This window comes from Sitophilus oryzae, unplaced genomic scaffold (genome assembly GCF_002938485.1).
Source record: "Sitophilus oryzae breed Bouriz unplaced genomic scaffold, Soryzae_2.0 scaffold_1436_pilon_pilon, whole genome shotgun sequence".
Taxonomy (NCBI): domain Eukaryota; kingdom Metazoa; phylum Arthropoda; class Insecta; order Coleoptera; family Curculionidae; genus Sitophilus; species Sitophilus oryzae.
The window spans coordinates 3,505,643-3,531,347 of record NW_022146100.1 but is presented as its reverse complement, the minus strand read 5'-3'; the positions used below and the strand labels follow the sequence as shown (position 1 = coordinate 3,531,347).

Here is a 25,705-nt window from a genome sequence, read left to right as displayed (position 1 = left end):
CTATCTAAAATTTAAATATCATAGTCAGATATAGTTTTATTATTTATTAACTGTAAAAATGGTGTTTTCTTGTTGTGTTGCATCTTGCAAAGAAACTAACAAAACTACAAAAATGCAAGTGTTTCCAAAAGACGATAAGGTATGTATCTTAGATAAAAGAAAAATATATGGTATGTATTTGTTGTTTGATTTTTTTTTCGTTCGCTTTAAAATCTATAAATTTCGGTCTATTCATTAGACAGCCAGTCGACCTATGCAGTCGACTTACGATCATTTACATGAAACTCTGTAAAATAAATAATAAAAAAAAAAAAAAATAATATATATATATATATATATATATATATATATATATATATATATATATATATATATATATATATATATACAAAGAGGAAGTCTTGACCGATCAATTATAACCAAAACTAAGAAGAAAATTCTTGGGGATAGCGGTCTAGAGGCAAAAAATTAAACAATTTATTACAAACGCCGAGCTTTCGGAAAATATATTTCCTTTTTCAAGGGTGTAAAAAGTTTAATTATAAAAATAGAAAAATATATCAATTTCCATATGGAAGAAAAGGAACTAAAATTTTGTATAAAAGTTAAAATCTTCTTAAATATTCATGATTTCTGACATTACTAAAAATTCTAAGTAATTATTCTTAGAATTTTTAGTAATGTCAGAAATCATGAATATTTAAAAAGATTTTAACTTTTATACAAAATTTTAGTTCCTTTTCTTCCATATGGAAATTGATATATTTTTCTATACCCTTGAAAAAGGAAATATATTTTCCGAAAGCTCGGCGTTTGTAATAAATTGTTTAATTTTTTGCCTCTAGACCGCTATCCCCAAGAATTTTCTTCTTAGTTTTGTTTATATATATATATATATATATATATATATATTCTTAGGTTTTATTAAAGTTACTCTGATATACTAATATATCAGTGTAACTTTAAAAATAAGTCCTTCGAATTCAAATATAAACATAAAAAACATAGAGAAAAAACAGTAGAAAAGGCGAAGGCGCTGGATTAAACGTAGTCTGTACTAAAAACACGGAGGGGCGCTTTGACCCAAAATTTTACTATTAAGTTTCATATCTATCTTAATAGTAGATTATGTTCTTTTATCTATGAATATGACAGACACTAACTGTCAATGTCATGTATTTTCTCGCGGGAAAGAATATAGACGACTATTCAGATATCGGCCATACGATCGAGAAAAAAAAACGGCGTCAAAGACGGCTTGGAAATGACGATCGATGATGATTTTGGCGTGGTCAAGCCCTGGAGGTTATTTACTTGGCTCGCAGGTACTCTTGGAAACGTTCTACTCTTTTTTAATCTTTCTCTAATTGAGTGTTAATTTTTAACAAGTGTAATATCGGTTTTTAGTACATATGATATGTAGAGAGATTGACCTCGCCAAAATTATTATCGATTGTCATTCCTCAGCCGTCTTTGACGCCGTTTTTTTTTTCTATCACGCGGTATTTATATCTACTTTATTTACTGCAAATATAACTCATAATATTGCTTTCTCTATTCTTTCCATTACTAATAAACTGCATAATAGCTGTTTAATTTACAAATTATTTACCAATTTAAAGAAAAATTCCGTCATAATTGTTTATATTTCCTTAATAATACATAAAATAACAAAGTTCATCTCTTTGCAACTGTTCTTAAAATCAAAAAAATATGTTTAACTATTACAAAGTGCAATAACCTTATCTACTTGTAGGTTTTGGCGATAGTTTTGAAATTTAATCTATATACAGAGTACGTTGGAAAGTTAACTCGTAATGTAGAGCTTTCTTTTTTTATTATATTGCAACGTTCAGAATGATAATAGCTATTATGCGGCCTATAACTACTGGTTTGACAAGTTCGCCAAAGAAGTATTGGAAGATTATATTTGAAAAAAAAGTGTTAAGATTCAAGGCCTTCAGACTTTTAAAATCAAACTAAATCATTGGTTATTGATATTCATCCTGTATATCTTGTCGTTCACAAGATACATTACGATGACATTCCCCATATAATTTTACGTAAGAAATGACAGCGATCTTCGTTTCCGAGCCATTTCTGACGCCGATTTTTTTTAGATCACAATGGTATAATATGATCGAAAAAAACGGCGTCAGCGATGGCTCTAACATGAAGATCGCTGTCATTTTATATGTAAAATTAGATGGGGAATGTCGTCGATGTTAATTTCCAAGCAAACTGGACGTTGTTTTTATTTTCGATCATACGGTCCTTTACCAATAATCAATTAAAAATAAACTCATATATCCCAAATCGTTATAATTATCAGTTATTTTTTAAAAAATATTAAAAACTTTAATCACAAAAATATAAGTATTTAAATTTTGAATATGTCAATAATAAACAATATTTCAATTTTATAGTTGATGTTTCATTAAAAGTATATTATTACAACGACATTATCTAATAATAGATTATTTTGTTATTATAAAAATAAACAAATCAAAAGTTACAAGCAACGCTCTATCAAGTTGTTATGATTGGAGCATAAACAATTTGAAAAATCAACCAAAAGAATGTAAGTAGCCCAGACTTAACCCTTAAGGGCTTCAGGGTGGTCTGTTAGACACCTCGGGCTAAAGATTTCTCTATATTTCGTGAACGTCTGCAATTGTTGCAAATTGTCTGCAATGTCTGCAAACGTTGCAATTGTTAAGGGTTAAACGAGAATTCTACAAGAAATAGTGAAGGTAGGGGTACTTAAAAACAGATATACAATATAATTCCTAATAACAATAATATATAAATGTGCATAATAAAATAAAGGTGAAGAGTTAATAACAGCAACAAGATATTAATAATAATGTTTGGATGGACCGAAGACAAGAAAGGTGAAGTATAAACGTGCTTAAAGCCAGAACTCTACAAGAATTATTATATACGTACTCAACAGAACATGAAGGTGCATCACAATGAAGGTCTCGCTCCAGTAACAACGGCCAAACGTGGAAGAACTAAAAATGTTCAACACCGGACCAACGATATAAAGACAAAGGTATCAAGCTGCGAAAAAAAGGCGATATGTAACAATATAACACAACAACATAAACAAAAACCCGTTTTTCTGCTCGGTCTACAGTGAGTAGTACTGACAATAATAGAGAGACGACTAAGCAACAACGGACGGGTACGACCAACGATGGCGCGTTCTGTGATCAAACTACATAACGAGTTACGGTAGAAAGGTATTTAAAATTGTAGGTAGTCGGTCGATAGCAGGGTCGCAATAGTTGTTGGTCTTTCTGGTACTGCTGCCTGTGGTCGGGCGAGTTCGAGGGAACTCGGAATGGAAAACGGCAGAGGTCTGCATGCCGTTGTAGTACCGGTGTTCTAACCTATATACGTAAAAGCGTCTGCAATTCTTTAACGGAAGAAGTGTCAGTGTCAGTAACTTTGAGTACTCAGCCGCAAGAGGCGTTGTTGTTCATCCCCTTCACAATGGTTAGTTTATATTTATTCAGATGTTAAATCAGCTCAGTTAAAATGTTATTCTTTGATTTTTCTCAGTCATAAGTCCTGAGAAATTTATTCGGGTGTTTTGGAGTGTATCCATACCATCCTAGAAAAAGCGGAACGGCGCGGCGTATCGGCGTAACGACTATTGGCTGAAATTTTTCGAAAATTCATCTGTCAAAAATTTCAGCCAATAGAATTGCTGGAAATCGATACAAGACCGTTACGCGGTTCCGCTTTTTCTAGGATGGTGTGGATGTACCCTTAGATCATTGGTGGATTCCTATTCAAGACACACATGGTATAGAACAATTAAAAAGAATATCGAAACGAATATTTTATGATTTTGTCTGGGATAAGCACCGTCTTTTTGCCTACATTATATGTAGGTACGCCTCTGGCCTTATACTCCTTCTGGAGTATTTACCTACAAGGCCCTAAATAGTGGTTGATTCATACATACTCTTAACTAACTTAAGCAAATGCCATGTCACAAACAAAAAGGAAAATGTGTAAATTGCTTATTTTTCAGTAGAAAAAAGTTCTAAGAAGCTATTCTATTGCATTGTATTGATGTCAATTAAAAAAAACAAAAAGTACCAAACAAATAAAAGCCATTAGGCTATAATTCGTTTGTTTATATCTAAATTTACAATAATGCAATAGTGTACATTATCAAAATAACATGTCTGGGTAATTATTTTTATTAAATGTTGATACCTCTACAAATTTACTTTACCAAAGGCACTTATATCGTGTTAGGTAAAAAATGGAATCAAAATGGCAGCAATCGTAGCTCCTACCGTTCTATATTAGAATTAATTAAATAGTTAATTAGTTCTATGCCTGTTCGTTGTTTGGTATACTCACAGGCACGAAAAATGGGCACCTTAAAATTTTGATGTATTTTAAACTTTAATATATTTAGTTCTAGTGAGCCGATTTTGTTTTTTTTTTAAAGCAATTTGTAGCTGAATTATTTGACTTTTTAGTATCTTTTTCTAAATTAAAATTAAAAGTTTCCATCTCTCAATTATAAGAGGTAAAACAAAATGTTGATATTTTGGTGAAAGTTTGAAACACCCTGTGGAATATGTTAACAAAGCAAGGAATTTAAAAAATATATTTTTCAATTTTATCAGATACGTACGTCTTTTCTCTCTAAAATAGCTTTATTTTTATTGGAGATATTTGTTTTGGAATAAAAGAGTAACGATTTACAGCAATTTTAGCAGTGATTTTGAGTTCTCATCGACACACTTAAAAATAGTGTTTATTGTTTTTGTAATGTCACTGTCATTAAAAAGTCATATTATTACTGTTTATTAACGTTCACTCTAGTAGAGATGGTTTTAAGTTCGAGATGGTCGTAAGTATCGGCTGTTGTTGCTTTAACTGATCATGGTAGAGATTAGCTTTTGGACTTCTGCTACCATTAACAGCTGAAAAACCATTAACATATCTGCTAAAGTAACTGCCCGACAGACAGTAATAATATGATCTTTCAAAGACAATGACATTAAATAAATCATAAACACTATTTTATAGGTCTGTTGACTATGACCAAAAGCAAATATATGGTTTTAATGTAAAATGTTAGTGTCTTCTTCAAAAGTGAATATCTCCAAAAAAAAATAAAGCTATTGAGATGAACCAAAAAACAAACCATCGAGTAAAGATGCACCTAGATGATAAAATAATCTTTAAATCCCTTGCTTTGTTAACGCACTCTACGGGGTGTTTCAAACTTTCACCAAAATATCAACATTTTTTCCCTCGTATATAAGAGGTGCTAAAAAGTCAAATAATTTAGCTAAAAATTGCTTAAAAAATCATCAAAATCGATCGGCCAGAACACAATATAATCAAACCCTAAAATACATGAAAATTTTAAGGTGCCCGTTTTTTGTGCCTGTGAGGGTAGTTACTGCTTTCTTTCATCCACAAACAGTTTTATTTATTGATATTTGTAAATTTATTGCCTTTCAGAAGAACGACTTTTATAAAAATTAAAAGTTTTTTCAATTCAATTTTTTTTATTACAGTTGAGGGTTGGAACCTTTGGTGTTACACAGCAAAATAAAAACACTAAATCACCACAATACACCAAAACACTTTTACTTTTACACTGGACGCGCGTTTCGCTAACCATGTTAGCATCATCAGCAGATGATTATATACTAAAATACAATCTACAAGTTGAGCGTTTATATACTCGCTCAGTGGGCACCGAGTGGGCGTGGCGAGATCTAGCCAACCGAGTCAGAGCCCACCGAGCGTAACAGTTAAATTTCCGCCACTAGAGTAGTAGGAACAAAGAACTTGAAGGAATTGGATCGTTGTCTCTGTTCATACTATCTTTATATTTATTAATTCTGATGCTTTCATATGCATCTAATTGCCTGTAATTTGAGACTTGTTTAATTATTTTTAAATTATTAAGATCTATACAATGTTCTTTATCAACAATATGTTCGGCAACGCCAGATTTATCCGGTCTACCATATCTTATCTGAGCTAAATGTTCTTTAAATCTAGTTAATATTAATCTTCCAGTTTGCCTAACAGATTTCTGATTACAATCTTTACAAGAAATTTCATAAATACCCGACCTTTCCAGTGGAGGTGTTTTATCCTTTGGATTACCTAATAATTGTTGTAATTTATTATTAGCACTATACACAAGTTTATAATTGACATTCTTAAAAATTCCTTTTAGACCGCGGGATAACTCTCTATCAAACGGTATTGAAAAATATTTTGACGTATCTTTCTCCACTTGAAAAGTCGAATTTTCAGAAATCATTAACCTATACCTACGTTTTCTAATTATTTTATCAACTAGTGAAGGAGAATATCCATTACACTCAGCTACATTCCTAATGTAATCTCTTTCTATTTCATATCTTTAGCTGGAACGTGGAAAACTAAGTAATCTATGAACTAAGAAATTTAAACTAGCCATTTTATGTTCAACACTATGATATGATTTATTAGGAATATATCTGCGTGTAGTGGTATTTTTCCTATAGATATCAAATTCCAGGCAATTATTATTATTTCTAATAACTATTACATCTAGAAACATGGTTAGCGGAACGCGCCTCCAGTGTAAACGTAAAAGTGTTTTGGTGTAATGTGGTGATTTAGTGTTTTTATTTTGCAATTTTTTTAATAAAAAACTACCAATCTTTATTGCAGGGTTTATTTTTTAACAATATATACAAATTTAGATTAGTTAATAATTTTTCTTATACTGCTGGTTTTTCATCAGCTGTTACATGTGTGGCTTCTGATACCACAGATGTTGTGTCGTCCCGTTGTTGTTCTCCAGCGCACGCCAGTGACGGGAATTTCTTGTGGAGTGCTTGCCGATACTTCGGATGACTGTAAAAGTTAATAAAAATAATATTACGTATTAATTAATTGATACTTGTTGATTTTGTTTCAATATTATATTCTCTGTCCAGTATCCCAGTATCATTTGTTTCACCTCTGCGTTTATTTGTAACTCTGACCAATCCAATTTAGATAATAAAAGTCTAAAAGAATCCAAAATATACTTGTCCTATGTACAGGGTGTCCCACTAAGAATAGCTCTCGGCTGTATCTCGGAAACTATTAGCTGTAGAGCTTACGGAAAAAAATATTTATAAGTAAAAGGAGCTATGAGAAATTGCTGAAAATCATTTTTAAGATTGTAAAACGGCCGCTAGGGGGCGCAACTGCTATGGAAAATAAGAAAATAGAGTTTTTACAGAATTTTGCCTAGATAATGGGTACTATAAATAATAACTTCATAATTTTCAGTAAATTTTGGATTTTCTTTGTTAGAACCATTATCTTTATTTAAATATTAATAACTCCGGACTGGATGATCAGAATCCAACAAACGAGGGCTCGTTTAAAAGAGCGTTTCTTACTCTATATTATACCATGAAAATAATAATAATAAAGTTTTGAACGTAGACGGTAGGGTGCGGTTTCTTACTATTTAACAAACATAGCGCGTTTTTTCAAAAAAATTAAATACGATGGTATATGTAATTTTAGCTGATAGTAAAGAATAGTAAAAGCTAAAAAAGTCAGCGAAAACCGCATCTTGATATATTCTTTCAAACCGAAGATATACTGATACCGTGTTGATACCGCTACTGATAAGACCTATGGCCTTTTTTGGTATTTATTATAATTTTGCTAATATCTTCGGTTTGAAAGAAGATATCAAGATACGGTTTTCGCTGACTTTTTAAGCTTTTACTACTCTTTACTATCAGCTAAAATTACATATACTATTGCATTTAATTTTTTTGAAAAATCGCGCAATGTTTGTTAAATTGTAAGACAACGCCCCCAGCGTCTACGTTCAAAAGTTTATTATTATTGTTTATATGGTACAATATAGAGTAAGAAACGCTCTTTTAAACGAGCCTCCGCTTGTTGGATTCCGATCATCCAGGCCAGAGTTATTAATATTTAAATAAAAACAGATGTAACCTTCTCCCACCACTTTATTTTGGTAGATAGGGGAAAATGGCTCCAACAACAAATATTCAAAAGATATCAAGATACGGTTTTCGCTGACTTTTTAAGCTTTTACTACTCTTTACTATCAGCTAAAATTACATATACTATTGCATTTAATTTTTTTGAAAAATCGCGCAATGTTTGTTAAATTGTAAGACAACGCCCCCCAGCGTCTACGTTCAAAAGTTTATTATTATTGTTTATATGGTACAATATAGAGTAAGAAACGCTCTTTTAAACGAGCCTCCGCTTGTTGGATTCCGATCATCCAGGCCAGAGTTATTAATATTTAAATAAAAACAGATGTAACCTTCTCCCACCACTTTATTTTGGTAGATAGGGGAAAATGGCTCCAACAAAAAATATTCAAAATTTACTGTAGATTATGAGGCTATTACTTATAGTACACATTATCTAGGAAAAATTGTGTAAAATCTCCATTTTCTTATTTTTTGTTGTAGTTGCGCCCCCTAGCGATCGTTCTACAAACTTGAAAATAATTTCCAGCAATTTCTCATAGCCTCTTTAGTTACAAATATTTTTTTCAGCAGCCCCTACGACTAATACTTTCCGAGATACAGCCGAGAGCTATTCTTAGTGGGACACCCTGTACAGGGTGGGTCAAATTCGACGCTTTTAAATGAAAACACCCTTTTCTATAGGAGATAGACAAAAACTAATACGGGTGTCTGGAGCTCAATTTTTGTCATAAACATGATGGTGAAAACCACATATCGATATCTGTTACCGTTTCGGAGTTACGGGGTGTTTTTCAAAAATATGCATTTTTAACAAATCGCTGTAACTTTTTTGCTATGGAAAATTTTGTATTTTTATGAAAACATTTCCAAAGCACCATTTTACGTAGAATTTAATGGTTTAAGTATAATTTTTTTAAAATTAATAATTTAAGAATTAGCAACAAAAAATTTGATTTTTTATATGAGACACCCTGTATATTTTTAATTAACTGAAAAGCATTTAAAATTGCCTTTCCAAAAATATAGCACACTTGATATTTTGTTATAATCCCCTTCGAAATACAGAATTTTTAAAAGTTCGCCACTTTTAACTAATAGGCTTTGGACCCCTTATTGATGATATGCCCTTAATGGAACTCGAAAATATATTTTTCCAGCAATACGACTCACCGCCTCTGAACGCTGAAGTTATCAGCAAATTTTTGCAGCCAATTTCAAGAATAATTGGATAGCTAAACAAGATCCCAGCCGTTGGCCGTCGAGGCCGCCTGACTTAGTGCCCATGGATCTAATCATATGGATATATTTGCGGAAGAATAAAGGTTCCTTATTCTTCTGTATATCTAGACAAGAATTAAAAATACTTAGCAGTTATGAGAGGGTATCTTTCACCTCCACTGAGTTAATGAATTCCGCGAGAAATTTTCAAAAACTGCCCCGTCTGTCCATAACAGAAGAGGGTCGATATGTCGAACACCTGTAGCAAAATCTGATGTCTTGGTTTGCTATTTATTTTTATTGTTATTAGATATAGTTTAAATGTGTTCAAATGTTGGTTAAATATATTTTAAATTGTTAAAAAATTCTGCATCTCTTATAGCAAATATTATTTTCGTTTTAATTGATGCTCACAGCTAGAATTTTTTTGCATTACAGCCGGTGCCGTTCAAAGCCTACTTATTTAAAGCGGGCGAATTCTTATATACTCTATATCTCGAAGAGGAATCAAGCAAAATATCAAGTGTGTTATATTTTTGGAAAGGTAATTTTAAATTCTTTTCAATAAATTAAAAATATATAGGGTGTCCCATATAAAAAATCAAATTTTCTGTTGATAATTCTTAAAATGTTAATTTTAAAAAAAATTATACTTAAACCATTAAATTCTACGTAAGAAGTTGCTTTGGAAATGTTTTCATAAAAATACAAAATTTTCCATAGCAAAAAAGTTACACCGATTTGTTAAAAATGCATATTTTTGAAAAACACCCCGTAACTCCGAAACGGTAACAGATATCGATATGTGGTTTTCACCATCATGTTTTTGACGAAAATTGAGCTCCAGACACCGATATTAGTTTTTGTCTATCTCCTATAGAAAACTGTGTTTCCATTTAAAAGCGTCGAATTTGACCCACCCTGTACAATATTAGATTCTATTAGAATGTCTTAGATTGAGCTGAAATGTTAATAGTTTTGGAGGAAAGGCAGCGGTAGTACCGCTTAGAAAACATTAGGAGTTTGTAAGCACTTGAAAAAAATGTTCAAAAAAATTGCAGTTTTTTTTTCTAACAATAATTTTTCTACTAAAACTGAAATACTTGCCAATATCGAACAAAGCTCATGTCAAATATTGTAATATTCTATTGAGATGAAAATTTCGCAAATCTGAAAACTAAACAAAAACACGGCAAATTATTGATTTCTAATTTTTTAAACAAACAACTTTAGATCATAACAAAGATTGTTAAATGACATATGTTTGTTTAAAAATTATATTGATATTTTTATCAATAATAAAATTTCATATTTTGAACCTTTAGACGCTAATTTTAGTAAAATATCTATAGCTTCAATACTAATAAATTACAATAGTTGTTATAAACATATATGTATGTAAAGAAAAAAAAATTAACATTTTACAATTATTATTGCTTATTTGTTGGGGACAGTGTCCATAAAATAGTGCAGAAAGGTAGCAGTATTTAAAATGAATGAATAAATATAATTTAAACTATTTTGTTTGTTTAGAAATTAGAGTAATTTAAAGTCATACGCTATTTATTGTTTATTAATTTTATCAGTGGAATGTGCATTTTTTTACCAGAAATATATTTCTAGTATATTATAGTAAAATATACTAGTTGGACTAACATTGGAACGTTCTTCAATGTTTTTTTTTTCTAGATTCTCTAGATATTTTTTAGTATTACCTTATTCCATACACTATAGGATTATAAACGGCATTGGCTTTAGCAAATAAGCTGCACCATATCGTTGCCAGCGGTGTGATTTTGGAATTGCCCAAAATTCCCGAAAGATTAGTGACCAAATATGGAGTCCACGCCATGAACCATAGGGAAATGGTCATAAGGGCGATTTTGGCCAGTTTGCATTCGGCACTAGTTTGCGATGCCTCCGAAGATCTTAAAGAGGCAACGTTCATTTTCTTGGCTTGTTCCCTCATTGATTTTTCGTGAGCTGCTACAGCCTATATTAAGAAGAAAATAACTGTAATTGTTAAGAATACTTTTTGGAAGACACTTGCTCTACCTGAACAATGTAGAAGTACGAATAGATTATGATGAACAATGGCAAGAAGTAGACGAAGAATCCGTACGCGTAGATATAGCTAACGCTCAGTATATCTCTGGAGAGATAGTCAGTGCCGCACGCAGTCATGTTACCTTCAGGAACGTATCTAAAGAAAATTGGTAAAAAAAATTATTTTAGGTCGCTTTGTATTGCTGGAACTAGTGATGAGCAAGACGTACGCAAGACCAGGACTGTTAAGACTTGGCTTTGCGGTCTTGGTATTGCACAAAAAGTAAGATCAAGTCTTAGTTGTGCATTTGCCCATCACTAGTTGGAATACTGTAATATTTAAACGGGGTTGGTTACTACCTATTCCACCCGAACATGGGCGCAATGGTCCACCCAACCGACATGGCCCAAATTAGCAAAACTCGCAACATGGCCGTCTTGTGTGTTAGAGGCTTAGCGCTGAGTCCTTTGACGATGACGTTATATCTGTCCAAGGCGATAAATGTCATTGACCAGATGGAGCCACAGCCGAACAGCGAACCAAACATGCCGTAGATTTCGCAGAAAAGAGGACCTAAAATCGTTAATTATCTTTTTAAAATCCTTCAGTCAAACCTCTACAATATTTAAAGAATGCATAATTTGCAAGAATACGATGGCTGTTTTATTTTTTTCTCAATTCTACATGTACCAGAAAAATCACCAGAAAAAGCCGCCCAAGTAATCGCTTTAATCGAAAATGGGCTTAAACAGAGAGCTGAAGCTCGGCAACTACATATGACACGCGGAGCGGTTCGAAGAGTGTGTGAACGATATGAGCAGACTCGATTCTTTCGTAGTCAAAGAGATATACAACGGATCGTGATGACCGCTTTATTGTGTCAACAATGTTAAGAAATAGGCGTCTTAATGCTATTCAGGTGCAACAACAGCTCCGTGAAACACGAGGAGTGACTATTAGTCAGTGGACAGTAAGAAGGAAAGTAACATGACCCCCAAAACACCCGCAATTGGTCCAAGACTTACCCCAGGTCAATGTCAAGCACGCCTGCGTTTTGCAATGGAACATCTGAATTGGACACTAGAACAATGGGAATCTGTTTTATTCTCAGATGAGACCAGGATATGCCTCTATGGTAGCGACCAAAGAAGAAAAGTGTACCGGAATCCAGGTGAGCGATTCGCAGAATGCTGCATTGGGGAGCGGATTGCTTATGGAGGTGGTTCTTGCATGATCTGGGATGCAATTTCTATAACTGCGCGAACCGACCCAGTTTTCATCCGTTGGGGCGACCGTCCGTACGGGAGAGGATGTTTAACTGGTGCTAGGTATATTGAGGAGATTTTAGCAGTTTATGTGGTACCTTACGTCGACTACATTAGAAAAGAATTCACATTTATGCATGATAATGCGAGGGCATACACATCAAGAATCGTACACGATTACATTTCAGAAGTCGGATTTCGGGTTATGGAATGGCCAGCATGCACTCCAGACTTAAACCCGATAGAACATTAATGGGATGAGCTAAAACGAAGAATTCGTACTAGAGGAAGAGCCCCAACTTCTATCCCAGAGCTCATTGTTGCAGTAGAGGAAGAGTGGCTTAACATCCCGCAAGAAACAATATCAAATTTGATCGAATCTATGCCAAATCGTATGAGAGATGTTGTTAGAGCAAGAAGGGGTCATACCCATTATTGAAAATTTAGTTTAGTTAATTGTCCATAAATAAATAATAACATACCTCTTAGTAACAAAAAACGATAATTTGTTTCATCCATTAATTCAAAAATTTTAATCCAAAGGAACCAAAATACAAATTAATATCTCTAAACTCTTTTAAAAGAATATGAAATTGTCTTTCAAACAGCATGTATTTTTTCTTAATCTGACAAATAGATTATAAAAAATATATAGTTAATATGTATCATCATCATCACATCATCACTTATAGCCTAAGAGCTGACGACATATTTAGAGAACATATTTTAGGCAAGCTAGAATAACTAAAAATGTATAGTTTATTAACTTGTGAACCCAGAATCCTAAGTCTGGCTGGGGGGTTGGGGGTATTTCGCTACTGCGCAACCCATAACATTTGCAAAAAAATAAATCCAAAAAACATTCTTTAGGCAACTTGAAATTTGTTTATTCTTAAATTTTAGCATCTATTTAACCTAGAAATAAGTATGCCAGACTTTTTTTTCTGGTTTAAAGTGTAACCCGACCATTCCAAATATGTTTAATTATTATACCTGGAAACATACTTCAGGCATTCTAAAATTTTTACATCGTGTTTATTAGATGATATTAAAAAATATGTGTTAATTGCCAGATGAATTCAATGGGATTTAATACTTGCCAGACGCGAATAAAGATTTTAAATGAGCGCGACAAAAAAGTCTTATGAGAAAGATAGTTTATTGAGACCCGTCGGCAGCCGATGCGGCTGACGTAACAGTATTTTGGAGTACTTCAGATTTTCATAAAAACAATTTTTTTTCGGTTTCATTTCAATTATTTGCAGGCTTTTAATTCAGAGATTATTTTCTTGGAATTAAGTTACCATGTACAAATATGTATTTATAAATTAAATATTGACGTGCATCGTGTAAATAGTTTAGAATAATAACTGCAAATAAATATTTTAGTAACTTCTAATTTCGCTACTAACTACTAAATCACAATGGATAAAAACATTTAAGTTGAGTAGTTTGTAAAAAAGTTACTAGTGACAAAAATTATTGTTTTTGATGAAGGCAGACTACAAAAATGCAAAGAATTTTTAAAAGTGCGCCAACAACATGGTTTAAAAAATTTAAAAAAGTGGTTTTACCAGAAAGCGTAGTTCCGACAAAAGGGTACCATGTACAGTGCTAAAATAATAAGTATTCTGGAATTTTATTAAAGTACCATTGTTAATATTTCTAAATAGATTCAAAAGTAAGTAAAAGTGCTTTACTTTTATGCTTACGCGTTAAAATGACTTTTTTATGTTGTCAATCAGGTCGCAAAAATTAATAGTAATATAATATGTCACAAAAATATAATAATAATTATACTTTTGTGACGTTTGAAAAAAATATATTTTATATTATGCTAATTTTTAAATAATTATTCGTCTTTATTCTTTCAGATACAAAATACTTAAATTTAAAAGTCTTCTTATTGAAAGGATTTCAATCATACATTTTTATTTAAAAATGTTTCTTTTTATTTATTCAATATTAGTTAGTTTTTTTTAAGTTTTTACGACTCCAAAATGCTGTTACGTCAGCCGCATCGGCTGCCGAGGGGTCTCAATAAACTATCTTTCTCGCGCTTATAGATACTCATAAGACTTTCTTATCGCCCTCATTTAAAATCTTTATTCGCGTCTGGCAAGTATTAAATCCCATTGAATTCGTCTGGCAATTAACACATATTTTTTAATATCATCTAATAAACACGCTGTAAAAATTTTAGAATGCCTAAAGTATGTTTTCCAGGTATAATAATTAAACATATTTGGAATGGTCGGGTTACACTTTAAACCCGAAAAAAAAGTCTGGCATACTTATTTCTAGGTTAAATAGATGCTAAAATTTAAGAATAAACAAATTTCAAGTTGCCTAAAGAATGTTTTTTGGATTTATTTTTTTGCAAATGTTATGGGTTGCGCAGTAGCGAAATACCCCCAACCCCACAGCCAGACTTAGGATTCTGGGTTCACCAGTTAATAAACTATACATTTTTAGTTATTCTAGCTTGCCTAAAATATGTTCTCTAAATATGTCGTCATCAGCTCTTAGACTAATAGACCTTAAGCGTGTTTTATTAAAATACTAATATTTCAACGATGTCTCACACGGAACCAATCACAGGCTCAGTACTATTTATATTTGTTATGCTCACCTAGTACCCAAGTCTCGTTATAACAATTAATAACCATAGGAGGAGACATGGTAAACATCATGAGAAAATCGGACAGTGCCAGATTTATAACCAACAAGTTCGATGGGGTCCTCAGAGCTTTGGTACTGCTAAATATATAAATCACCTAAAATAATCGGTGATTATATAACTTATTTTTTTTAATTTTTTGTTTGTAGATTTAAAATCTCACCATGCCATTTCCTGCAATTGATATTACTCCTAAAACACCAATGACGAACCCCAGAATACCGTGCCATAAGGGGTTCATGGGTGGGTACTGGTACCAATAAGCATCGACCATGTGGAGCATTTCAGGTGGAACCTTGTCTACTACAGTTATATTTCCTAAGAAAGTTAAATATCGTCAGTGAAACGTGATAACCTGCTAACTCCATTTTTTACGTTAATAAGTTTTTTATACCATTAGAAAGAGAAAAAAATACTCTATAAGTAGGGAAAGCAAATACATTTTTTCCCATTAAAGAAAATTTGCTATTTTAACTCAATAATATCTGCTAACTCCTAGTGTGTTTGTTACTCGTAAAAAAAATTGGATTTTTTTTTAATTTTTAGTTTAAAAACATACTTTGTTTATAATATGGCAACATAGGTAGCAGATTAATTTTACAAGAAAGAAAATCCGATGATTCTCAAAATTATAGCAAAAAATTGGAAATTTTAAAAGTGAAATAACTCGGTTGTTTTGGATTTATTTGAAAAAACGGTACATAGAAAATATTATGTTTCTTTTATGGAGATTTACCAGCCCTGAAAATATTTGCACTTATATAAGACTCACCCTGTATAGAAATCAGGGAACTACCCTAATGCAAGATAAACCAATGCAATGCAATTGCCATAATGCAATGCAAAAGTAAATATTGTTAAGAATAAATAATGAACTATAAAGGGGGCCCGTAGGCTGGGGCCCCCGTAATAGTTTTATATATAATATGGCCAGTCCGACCCTGCGTCGATGCGTTCTGTAAATACAGGGTATCCGTAAATGGTAACGGGAAAAATGAATTCTCTATATACGAGCAATTCATCGGCGTGCTATAAATAGTTTAAAAATCTCGGTTTAAATAACTATTACTTACTTCAAAATAAAACACTAAATCACCACAATACACCAAAACATTTTTACTTTTACACTGGACGCGCGTTTCGCTAACCATGTTAGCATCATCAGCAGATGATTATAAACTTATTATAGTTAACTTATTAGTTTATAATCATCTGCCGATGATGCTAACATGGTTAGCGAAACGCGCGTCCAATGTAAAAGTAAAAGTGTTTTGGTGTATTGTGGTGATTTAGTGTTTTATTTTGCTGTGTAACACCAATGGTTCCAACCCTCAACAGTAATCATTACTTACTTGTACAAGAATTGCCATAATACCTAATCAGTTTTATTTTTTCCAACGTTTTTCCACGTAAATGATATACATACATAAATTTTATAAAAATTAAAGAAATAAGGAGAAAAGTAATAAAAATTTAATACAATCACGCACTGTTTTCCAAGCGCGGTCTACTACCGTTATATATCTTCTAAGAATTATAAGTTTAATTTTTAAATTATTTTCATATTCATTAAGTTCAAAATCCCGCTACTTCAGTTCTTTAAAAAATGCATTAAAAATTTATTTGTTTTTGGACTTGTATGTTTTGCTTCTAGACCGACGATATTATAAATATATGGTTATGAGTATCATATTTTTTAAATTTAATTGATTGTTTCTAAATATGTTTGGGTAATATTCAATTCCATTTTCAAAATTTCAATAAATAAAGGTTGCTATCTCCAGAAGTATATTTTTATTTCTGATTTCTGCAAGACGAATATCTGCTATCTCCCTATTTTGTCTGAAAAAAATGATGTAATACGAAATATTGAGTTTTATTGTTCCCCAGCAAATAAAATTCTTTTTTTTTTATCATATTAACGCATGAAAATACTTCCTACATGTGTACATATTTTTTTGTACCGTTTTTTTTGCTCTCCTGTAAAATTAGGAATAATGGAGTTAGCAGTTTATCACATTTCACCGACGATATATTATTTTTGTTCACCTTTGAAGAGCTGTAATATAATATGATTATTATTATATGGGGAATGTCATCGATCGTCATTTACAAGCCAACAGCCAACTGGACGGCGTTTTTTTTCATATATCATATCACACGGTATCATACGGTATGTTTATAGGTACTTTTTGTTTTAGATCTATTGGTAGAATCACTTTCTAAATATCATTATACTATTCTTTTACACTCTGTATCATTCAATTTTAAAAAAATATGTATAACAATTTATTTACATTCACCCTTCAATTCTTAATGTCTTATTCTCTAATAATGTCTATTCTCTTATGTCACAGTGTAGTAAAATAATGTTTCTTTACCGGGTCCCTTTCAAAAGTTGCTTTTTTATAAAAGACAACTCTTTTTATTTATACTTAAGACAGATTTTTATATATTTTTATTAAACATTTTTAACAGCAGCATTTCTTTTTAAACTCTTTTAGGCGGCAGCCAAGCAGCAGAATAAAAAAAGATAATGCTCATTAACACTAGCAAATAAATTGTTAGTTTTTCGCATTTTCGAAACCGGTTTCGATTATTTGTCGTGTTACATGCATGCGTAGTGAGTCTGTTGTCTTTCAAGTGAATCCCCGACTCCGTTTGTAGCCCGAAACATGAACAAAAGAAATTTATCTCGAATATACTGAAGAGTACCTTAAAATTAACCAGCCCTTAGCTTATGCCTTCGATATATTAATAGTGGAAGAAAGAAACGCTTACTCAGCATATAAAAGACCATACCATCACGTGGTATACTGATGCTTCCAAAACCAAAGCAGGGACAGGGATAGGAGTATTTGGGCCGAAAACTGAATACTCCGAACCAATGGGCACCTACCCCAGTATCCTTCAGGCAGAAATTTGCGCTATCGAAAGATGCATTAGGTCTTGAGTTGGACTTGAGCCAAACTACCATACAACAAGAGGCTTATTACAAATTCGAAATATATACAGGGTGGCTCGTGGTGAATGGTCGACTAAACTTACATAGAAAATGATGAAGAAGATTTTTTACTGAATCAATTAGCAACAATGCTGAAAAAAAATTCAAAAGTAAAAAATAGAAGTTCTTTTAATACCTACCACCAAATCCTACAGCCCTTTGTGCTGCCCAAGCAGCGAAACTAGGTTCTCCCATCACAGACATTTTGATATCTAAAGAAAAAATTAAAAAAAAATATATTATTCTACTTATTAGATCTATAAATGTTCTTTATCAACAATATGTTCGGCAACGCAAGATTTATCCGGTCTACCATATCTTATCTGAGCTAAATGTTCTTTAAATCTAGTTAATATTGATCTTCTAGTTTGCCCAACATATTTCTGATTACAATCTTTACAAGAAATTTCATAAATACCTGACCTTTCCTGGAGGTGTTTTATCCTTTGGATTACCTAATAATTGTTGTAATTTATTATTAGCACTATACACAAGTTTATAATTGACATTCTTAAAAATTCCTTTTAGACCACGGGATAACTCTATATCAAACGGTATTGAAAAATATTAGACGTATCTTCCTCCGCTTGAAAAGTCGAATTTTCAGAAATCATTAACCTATACCTACGTTTTCTAATTAATTTATCAACTAGTGAAGGAGAATATCCATTACACTCAGCTACATTCCTAATGTAATCTCTTTCTATTTCATATCTTTCGTTGGAAAGTGGGAAACTAAGTAACCTATGAACTAAGAAATTTAAACTAGACATTTTATGTTCAACACTATGATGTGATTCATTAGGAATATATCTGCGTGTGGTGGTATTTTTCCTATAAATATCAAATTCCAGGCAATTATTAGTATTTCTAATAACTAATACATCTAGAAATGGTAATCTGTCGTTGTTCTCAATTTCGTGCGTAAATTTAATGGAAGGAAAACGATTATTTAACTTAGAAATAAAATTATCTATGGTGTCTGCATGTGTGTCAAAAACAGCAAAAATATCATCCACATACCTAAACAATACTCTTGGAAAATACTCAAACTGATTGTTAGCCTCCACTTCAAACCTGCTCATGAATAAATTAGCCAAAAATGAAGACAATGGATTACCCATTGCTGTACCTTCCCGCTGTTCAAAAAAGTTGTTATTAAATTGAAAACAATTTTGATTCATACATAACGATGTAAGCTCAATATATTCAATCATAGTTTTGTTGTCGAGACCATTTGCGTTCAGTAATTCCTTCAAGTAGCCTAAAGTATGTGGAATTGGAACACTTGGGAACAACGAAGATACATCAAAGGAGACCAAAATTTCACCTTCATGCAATGTTATATCTTTAATTTTGTTAATGAATTTAATATTATTTTTAACTGAGAAAGAAGGTTCATGATCAGGTAAATTTTCGAACTCCCGTGATAACCATTTTGCCAAATTATATTTGTTATTATAATTTGTATTGTGGTGATTTTGTGTTTTATTTTGCTGTTGTTTAGCAATTTGTAGCTGAATTATTTGACTTATTACACGAGGAAAACAAAATTTTTGTAAAAGTTTGAAAAAAAAAAAGTTTGTGGTCTCGAAACAGCCTTTTTGACGTAAGATTATATCTTCTTACAATTTTAATGACAACTAAATTTATTTTAGTAAATAATTGTTAAACATATTTCACAACTCAATTAAAAGATAACAATTAAAAAAAAAATTATAGTATATTATTTTCAGCGCACTAGACTTATTTTAATATCTGTATGTACAGGGTGGTCAAGTTTCTAGTAGCAGGATATTACCAATACATATTAGAAAAAAATAATGGAGATATATAATTTTTTTTAAATATTTTTTTTTCGTAAGTGTATACTAAAAAAATGGCAGGTACTTACCTACGTGTGTTTGTGGTTGTACTCCAAATATTTAAACGTTGCTTTTTTCTTGATTTTTTTGTATTTTTTCATTTAATTTAAACACCTGAAGGACGCTGTCGACGCGACTCAACGTGGAATCTTAGAAAATTCCCTTTTATATAATCCCTTCAAATTAGATTAAGGGAATACTTTTTAAGAAAGATATTTTCTAAGGTATCCCTATACGTCTTAAATCAATTACTAAAGGACCCTAAAAAAGTAACACGCAGTTAGGGGATGTAAGTTTAACAATATTAATTTTTTACTTACCTATAATTCGATTTTTAAGTATAATACATACCAGTAGCGTAGTATTATGTATTTTAACTTTGATTGGAAGACAGGAATATTCAAAGCATCATTGAAGACAAAGTCACCAGTTTTGATAAAATTGCTATCATTTACTATATGAAAGACGTAGAATACAAAAAAGTATGCCGTTGTGAACTGACAAGGACAGTATAAAGATGTAAACAAAGTTTTAACATCTTCAAAAATCGCTCATACACAAGGGCTCACAAAATTGATTTTATCACAAAACAAAAGTTATCTAGCCCTAATATTTTTATGTTTTCTCAATATACAAAAAATTGTCTACAAACTCTGAAATTTTCAGTACTAGTCATTTTCTTCTACTATTTTTCTAAAAGACTTGAAAACACTTAAAAAAGACCATTTTTCCAAACAAATAGTGATGAAAATTGGCGATTTTGATAAAACTGCAGCTATTTACTAATTTAAAGTGCGTAGAATACGAAAATGTACGCAGTTGTAGGCTTACGAGTATGCTATCAGGTGTGGGTACAGTTTTAACCTTCTTCAAAAATAGCTCATAAACAAGGGTTCACAAAATCGATTTAATGATAAAACAAATATAGTAAAGTCCTAATAGTGTTATGTTTTCTGAAAGTATATAAAATTTCCTACAAACACTGAAATTTTCGCTAGGTGCACTATTTTTCTAAGAGCCTTAAAAATAGGTAAAAAAGTTCAAAATCCTTAAAATCATTACTCGGTTTATTCTAAGAAATATCCCCCTTGATACGCCAATGATAATCACACGTGCCGGTCCTTTCACATGATCTCTGGTTTTAAATATATTTCCATTTGACTTAAACCCTTTAAATCCTATTTGAAAAAAAAGAAAGGATACCTTTGACGTCAAAGGTTTTATAAATACAAGTTTTCCAACAACTTTTTGTTGTAATAAGTTCATTAGGACAATGTTTCTACAAGAAAATCACCATCAATTATAAATTCAGAGTTTAAAGTAATACGTTTTCTCTAAAATCTCTATATTTTTGTATTTAAACAACTAACACGCATTTACCATCTATTTAAATTGTTGTTATGCCCGTGTGTTTTGTAAAATAAAAACAGTATCATGCACTGTTTATTTACTTTAAAATAATTACAACATGCCATTATGAGCAAAATAATTAATACAATATTTTAATTTAACAAGGTTACTTACTGGCGTTATTGTTGCACACATTTTTATGCTATTGTTAATTAAAAACATAATAATTCGTGAGTTAGAAAATATAACTACACCAAAAACTATTGCAAGCATGTTGTCCAAAGTGCCGAATATAATCTGTAATGGCTTGTGTTCACAATTACGCCCTTATGGGGCTTACAATAATTTATTATTTAACCTGAGTCAATCAAACAGGGCGTCCATATAGACAGCTACACCGTAATGGACTTCTACAAATTTAATGTCCATTAGGCGGCCTCTTTACTTTTAGTACTTATAATAACTTTACCTTTGATATTATATTTAATTTTTAGCTGATATACACTATACAGGGTGGTGCACCTCATTCGCCTCGGTTGATTATACGATTATACCTATTAGTAAATTTAAGTAAACAGGGTCGGTTATAGAGTTGTGTCACATCAAACTCTTTTTTAAATGAAACCTCCTGTATATTATTGCATATTTCAATTCTTCCTTCCATTTAAACAATAATCGTAATACACAATGTATAGTGTGTGAAACGAATAACTTTGAATTTGACAGTTCCCGCGGGCTTTTCTAGTGTTAATTTTATTAGGTTAGCAACTTGCGGCCATGCTGACGCAATGCCGTCTCTAATAGAACAGCCTCGAAGCGAGATTTATGACATCACGCTAGTTAAATACTACGGATTAATAAATATGTTGTAGAATACATGGAAAACATAATAATTCCTCGTATTTTTGGTTTGTATTTTTAAAATAATATAGTTTACATGAAATATACATAATATCCAGTTAATAAATACAATATATATACCTCAAAATAAAAACACTAAATCACCACAATACACCAAAACACTTTTACTTTTACACTGGACGCGCGTTTCGCTAACCATGTTAGCATCATCAGCAGATGATTATAAACTCACAGTTCAGTTTATAATCATCTGCTGATGATGCTAACATGGTTAGAGAAACGCGCGTCTAGTGTAAAAGTAAAAGTGTTTTGGTGTATTGTGGTGATTTAGTGTTTTTATTTTGCTGTGTAACACCAAAGGTTCCAACCCTCAACTGTAATATATATACCTATTTATAGTAATAAATAACTTTCGCAAATAAACCAAATAAACCATGAACCATACAAATGCAGCAAATGTTTTATAATATACAAATAATGAATAGGTACATAAAATAATGGGTAAAATGTAAAATATATTTTAAATTTTGGGGTTTGAAAATCGATCTAATTTAACAAACAACATTCAATATCTACTACTTACTATGGCTGAAATCGTATTCCATAGTCAATGTAGATAGTTTTAGTGTTAAGAATAATAATTTAAAAAAATACGTGGTCATCTTTTGACAAGTTTATATTAGTTTATTAATTGCAGTAAACATTATGTGGTGTGAATATTTTATATGTAATTTTTTGGATTATATTTGACACTATTTTTTTCATATGACACAACACTGATGAAGGCTATGATGTTAGCCAAAACGTTTTTTTTAACCAAAAAAAATAATGAAAAAACAAATGAAAACTTAATCAGCGTTTTTCCCGAACCTAAATCCCAAGAAAATAAAAAAAATTAGAATAATTTTACATATAAAATGACAGCGATCTTTATTTCATAGCCATCGCTGCAGCCTTTTTTCTGTGATATTGTATTATTTGCAAATATAATTTTTCGAACATTGATACTTGCAAAATATACATATACATTTTGTGAATTCAAATAATAATACATCCCTATTAGTAGATATTGAATGTTTTTTGTTAAATTAGATCGATTTTCAAACCCCAAAATTTAAAATATATTTTACATTTTACCCATTATCGTATGTACCTATTCATTATTTGTATATTGTAAAACATTTGCTGCATTTGTATGGTTCATAATTTATTTGCCAAAGTTATTTATTACTATAAATAGGTATACATATTGTATTTATTAACTGTATATTATGTATATTTCATGTAAACTATATCATTTTTAAAATACAAACCAAAAATACGAGGAATTATTATGTTTTCCATGTATTCTACAACATATTTATTAATCCGTAGTATCTAACTAGCGTGACGTCATAAATCTCGCTCCGAGGCTGTTCTATTAGAGACGGCATTGGTCTGATATTTAGAAATGTCAAAAGCTGATGACATTTTACTTTTGACAATTGTGTTGATTTTTGTAAGAAGAGGAAGAACTGTCACTTGTTTTATTATTTTCCTTTTCTATTTCACAAAAGTAAAAAGAGTTACCTATCTGATTCGTTCAGGCACCCAATTTAAAGAATATCAGTAACTTTTTTGACAGAGGAATTTTATATTTACCATGTTGGTAAAAAATAACTGTCAAAATTCAAAGTTATTCATTTTATAGACTATACAGCTGGTTCCAATAAAATTGAATACGATTTAAAACATATTTTTATTATTTCGGGCAGTATATTCTATGATACCAGTCCCCCATTTCTCTACTCATGTCATGCTGACGTTCTGAAAAATTTATTTGCGACTTTGTCAAAAGCAAAGTTGTTTTATACAATGTCACAATAACCTTAACATGTCAAAATACTTGACACATAAATATACACTGCCCAAATATTCTAAAAAAATGTGTAAAGAGTCGTATTCATTTTTTTTTGGAACCAGCAAATGAAACTGAACATATCGAAATTAATTAAATCAAATTGTTTAAGTGACATTTTCGAAAGTCAATAACTCGGATGCGGTTGGCTGGCGGTTGGAATGAGGTACATTGTGTGTATTTCGATTTTTGCTTAGAATTGAAGGAAGAACCGAAATATGCAATAATATACAGGGGGTTCCATTTAAAAACATGAAACTTTGATATTTATAAATGATATTTATAAACCCTATAACTTTTATATTTAACTTTTTACGGTACCTCCTATATTTTACCTAATAATCGACCATTTCTATACATAAAAGCGACCCTGTATATTATGCAGTGTACTTCTAGTTAAAAAGCTATTTTAAAATATTCAGAGAACCTTAAAAATACGTAAAAACATATTTTTTATTAATTTTCTATATGAAGTAATATCGACAGCTTAATTTTTGAGGATAAGTGTTTTCTCGTGTAAAGGTTGAATAAAAAGAGACCTATAATTTTGTTGTCATACAGGGACATAAATTATACATTTTCACCCAAAATTAATGAAAGCAATTTTCTTTTATCTTGACGTTTTTTGAGTCCGTTCCATTTTGTGACACGGGCATCAGATTAAAAAAGTAATTGCACCATTTAAAATGTTGCAAAAATGAAAATTTAACAGCTTTTCAAAAGAAAATTGCCATAAAAAATTATCTGGTGTCTAATTAATGTATGAAAATCCTTCTGGTTGTTTAAGAAGAAGATTTCTTAAATGATCAGAGGACTTTACATACATTAATTAGACACCAGAGAGTTTTTAAATTACTGAAAATTATAAAATATGAAGAAAAATACAAAAATCCGACCTATTTAAATATTAAGCCCCATACTCACACTTCGCTACTTCACTTCCTTCCTTCGTCGCATCCCTTCGTCCAAAAATCTTATATTTACTATGGGAAATGTCGATTTTATGCGACTGTGTGTTCCTTCGTCAAAACGCTCCTTCGTCCGTTTACTTCCTCGAAACGCTCCTTCCCCGTATTGTTGGTTTTTGGACGAAGTAGCAAAGGAATTATCACGGTTACTCAATGGGTAGAACAAAACAAAATCCGGTATATACCTGTACATTTAGATGAACAGTCTAATTTTATAAAAGGTATTTCCAACGACCGCATAGTAAATACCCGGTATAATACCACTAATATCACGAATACGAGTATATCTACAATATTTCTTATATATATTGTAGATATTATATATTGGGTATATTTCTATTCCCGGTATTATACCGGGTATTTACTATGCGGTCGTCGGAAACTCCTTTTATTAAAATTAGGATGTTCATCTAAATATACAGGTATATGCATATATACCCAGATTTTATTTATCTACAAATTGGGTACTTACCCACCACCCATCACTGACCCTTTTCACATTTTCGATAAGTTATAAGATAATCGA

General features: G+C 31.3%; 2 protein-coding genes across 2 annotated transcripts in view; both read right to left on the bottom strand.

The window, feature by feature from the left end:
• Positions 1–3,304, bottom strand: part of LOC115876554 — a 41,858-nt gene extending 38,554 nt beyond the window's left edge. The window contains exon 1 of the mRNA XM_030892364.1: positions 2,950–3,304. The gene's annotated coding sequence lies outside the window, so the exon portion shown is untranslated. The remainder of the gene's footprint in view (positions 1–2,949) is intronic.
• Positions 3,305–6,705: 3,401 nt separating this feature from the next.
• Positions 6,706–20,261, bottom strand: LOC115876483 (opsin-1). The gene is made up of 8 exons (XM_030892281.1): positions 20,133–20,261; positions 18,379–18,450; positions 15,398–15,552; positions 15,187–15,331; positions 11,649–11,862; positions 11,298–11,445; positions 10,958–11,235; positions 6,706–6,903 (listed from the first exon to the last, which is right to left on the bottom strand). The coding sequence occupies exons 2-8, from the start codon at positions 18,440–18,442 to the stop codon at positions 6,768–6,770; spliced, it is 1,140 nt and encodes a 379-aa protein (XP_030748141.1). The 5' UTR covers positions 18,443–18,450; positions 20,133–20,261; the 3' UTR covers positions 6,706–6,767.
• Positions 20,262–25,705: the final 5,444 nt, after the last annotated feature.

Bases quoted from the DNA above. Each gene is read 5' to 3' on its own strand.
- LOC115876483 (XM_030892281.1), bottom strand. From the start codon at position 18,442: ATGTCTGTGATGGGAGAACCTAGTTTCGCTGCTTGGGCAGCACAAAGG. The intron at 15,332-15,397 runs GTGAGATTTTAA...CGATTATTTTAG, and splicing joins CAATTGCAGGAAATGGCATG to GTGATTTATATATTTAGCAG. The intron at 6,904-10,957 runs GTAATACTAAAA...TAACTTTTACAG, and splicing joins CCTATAGTGTATGGAATAAG to TCATCCGAAGTATCGGCAAG.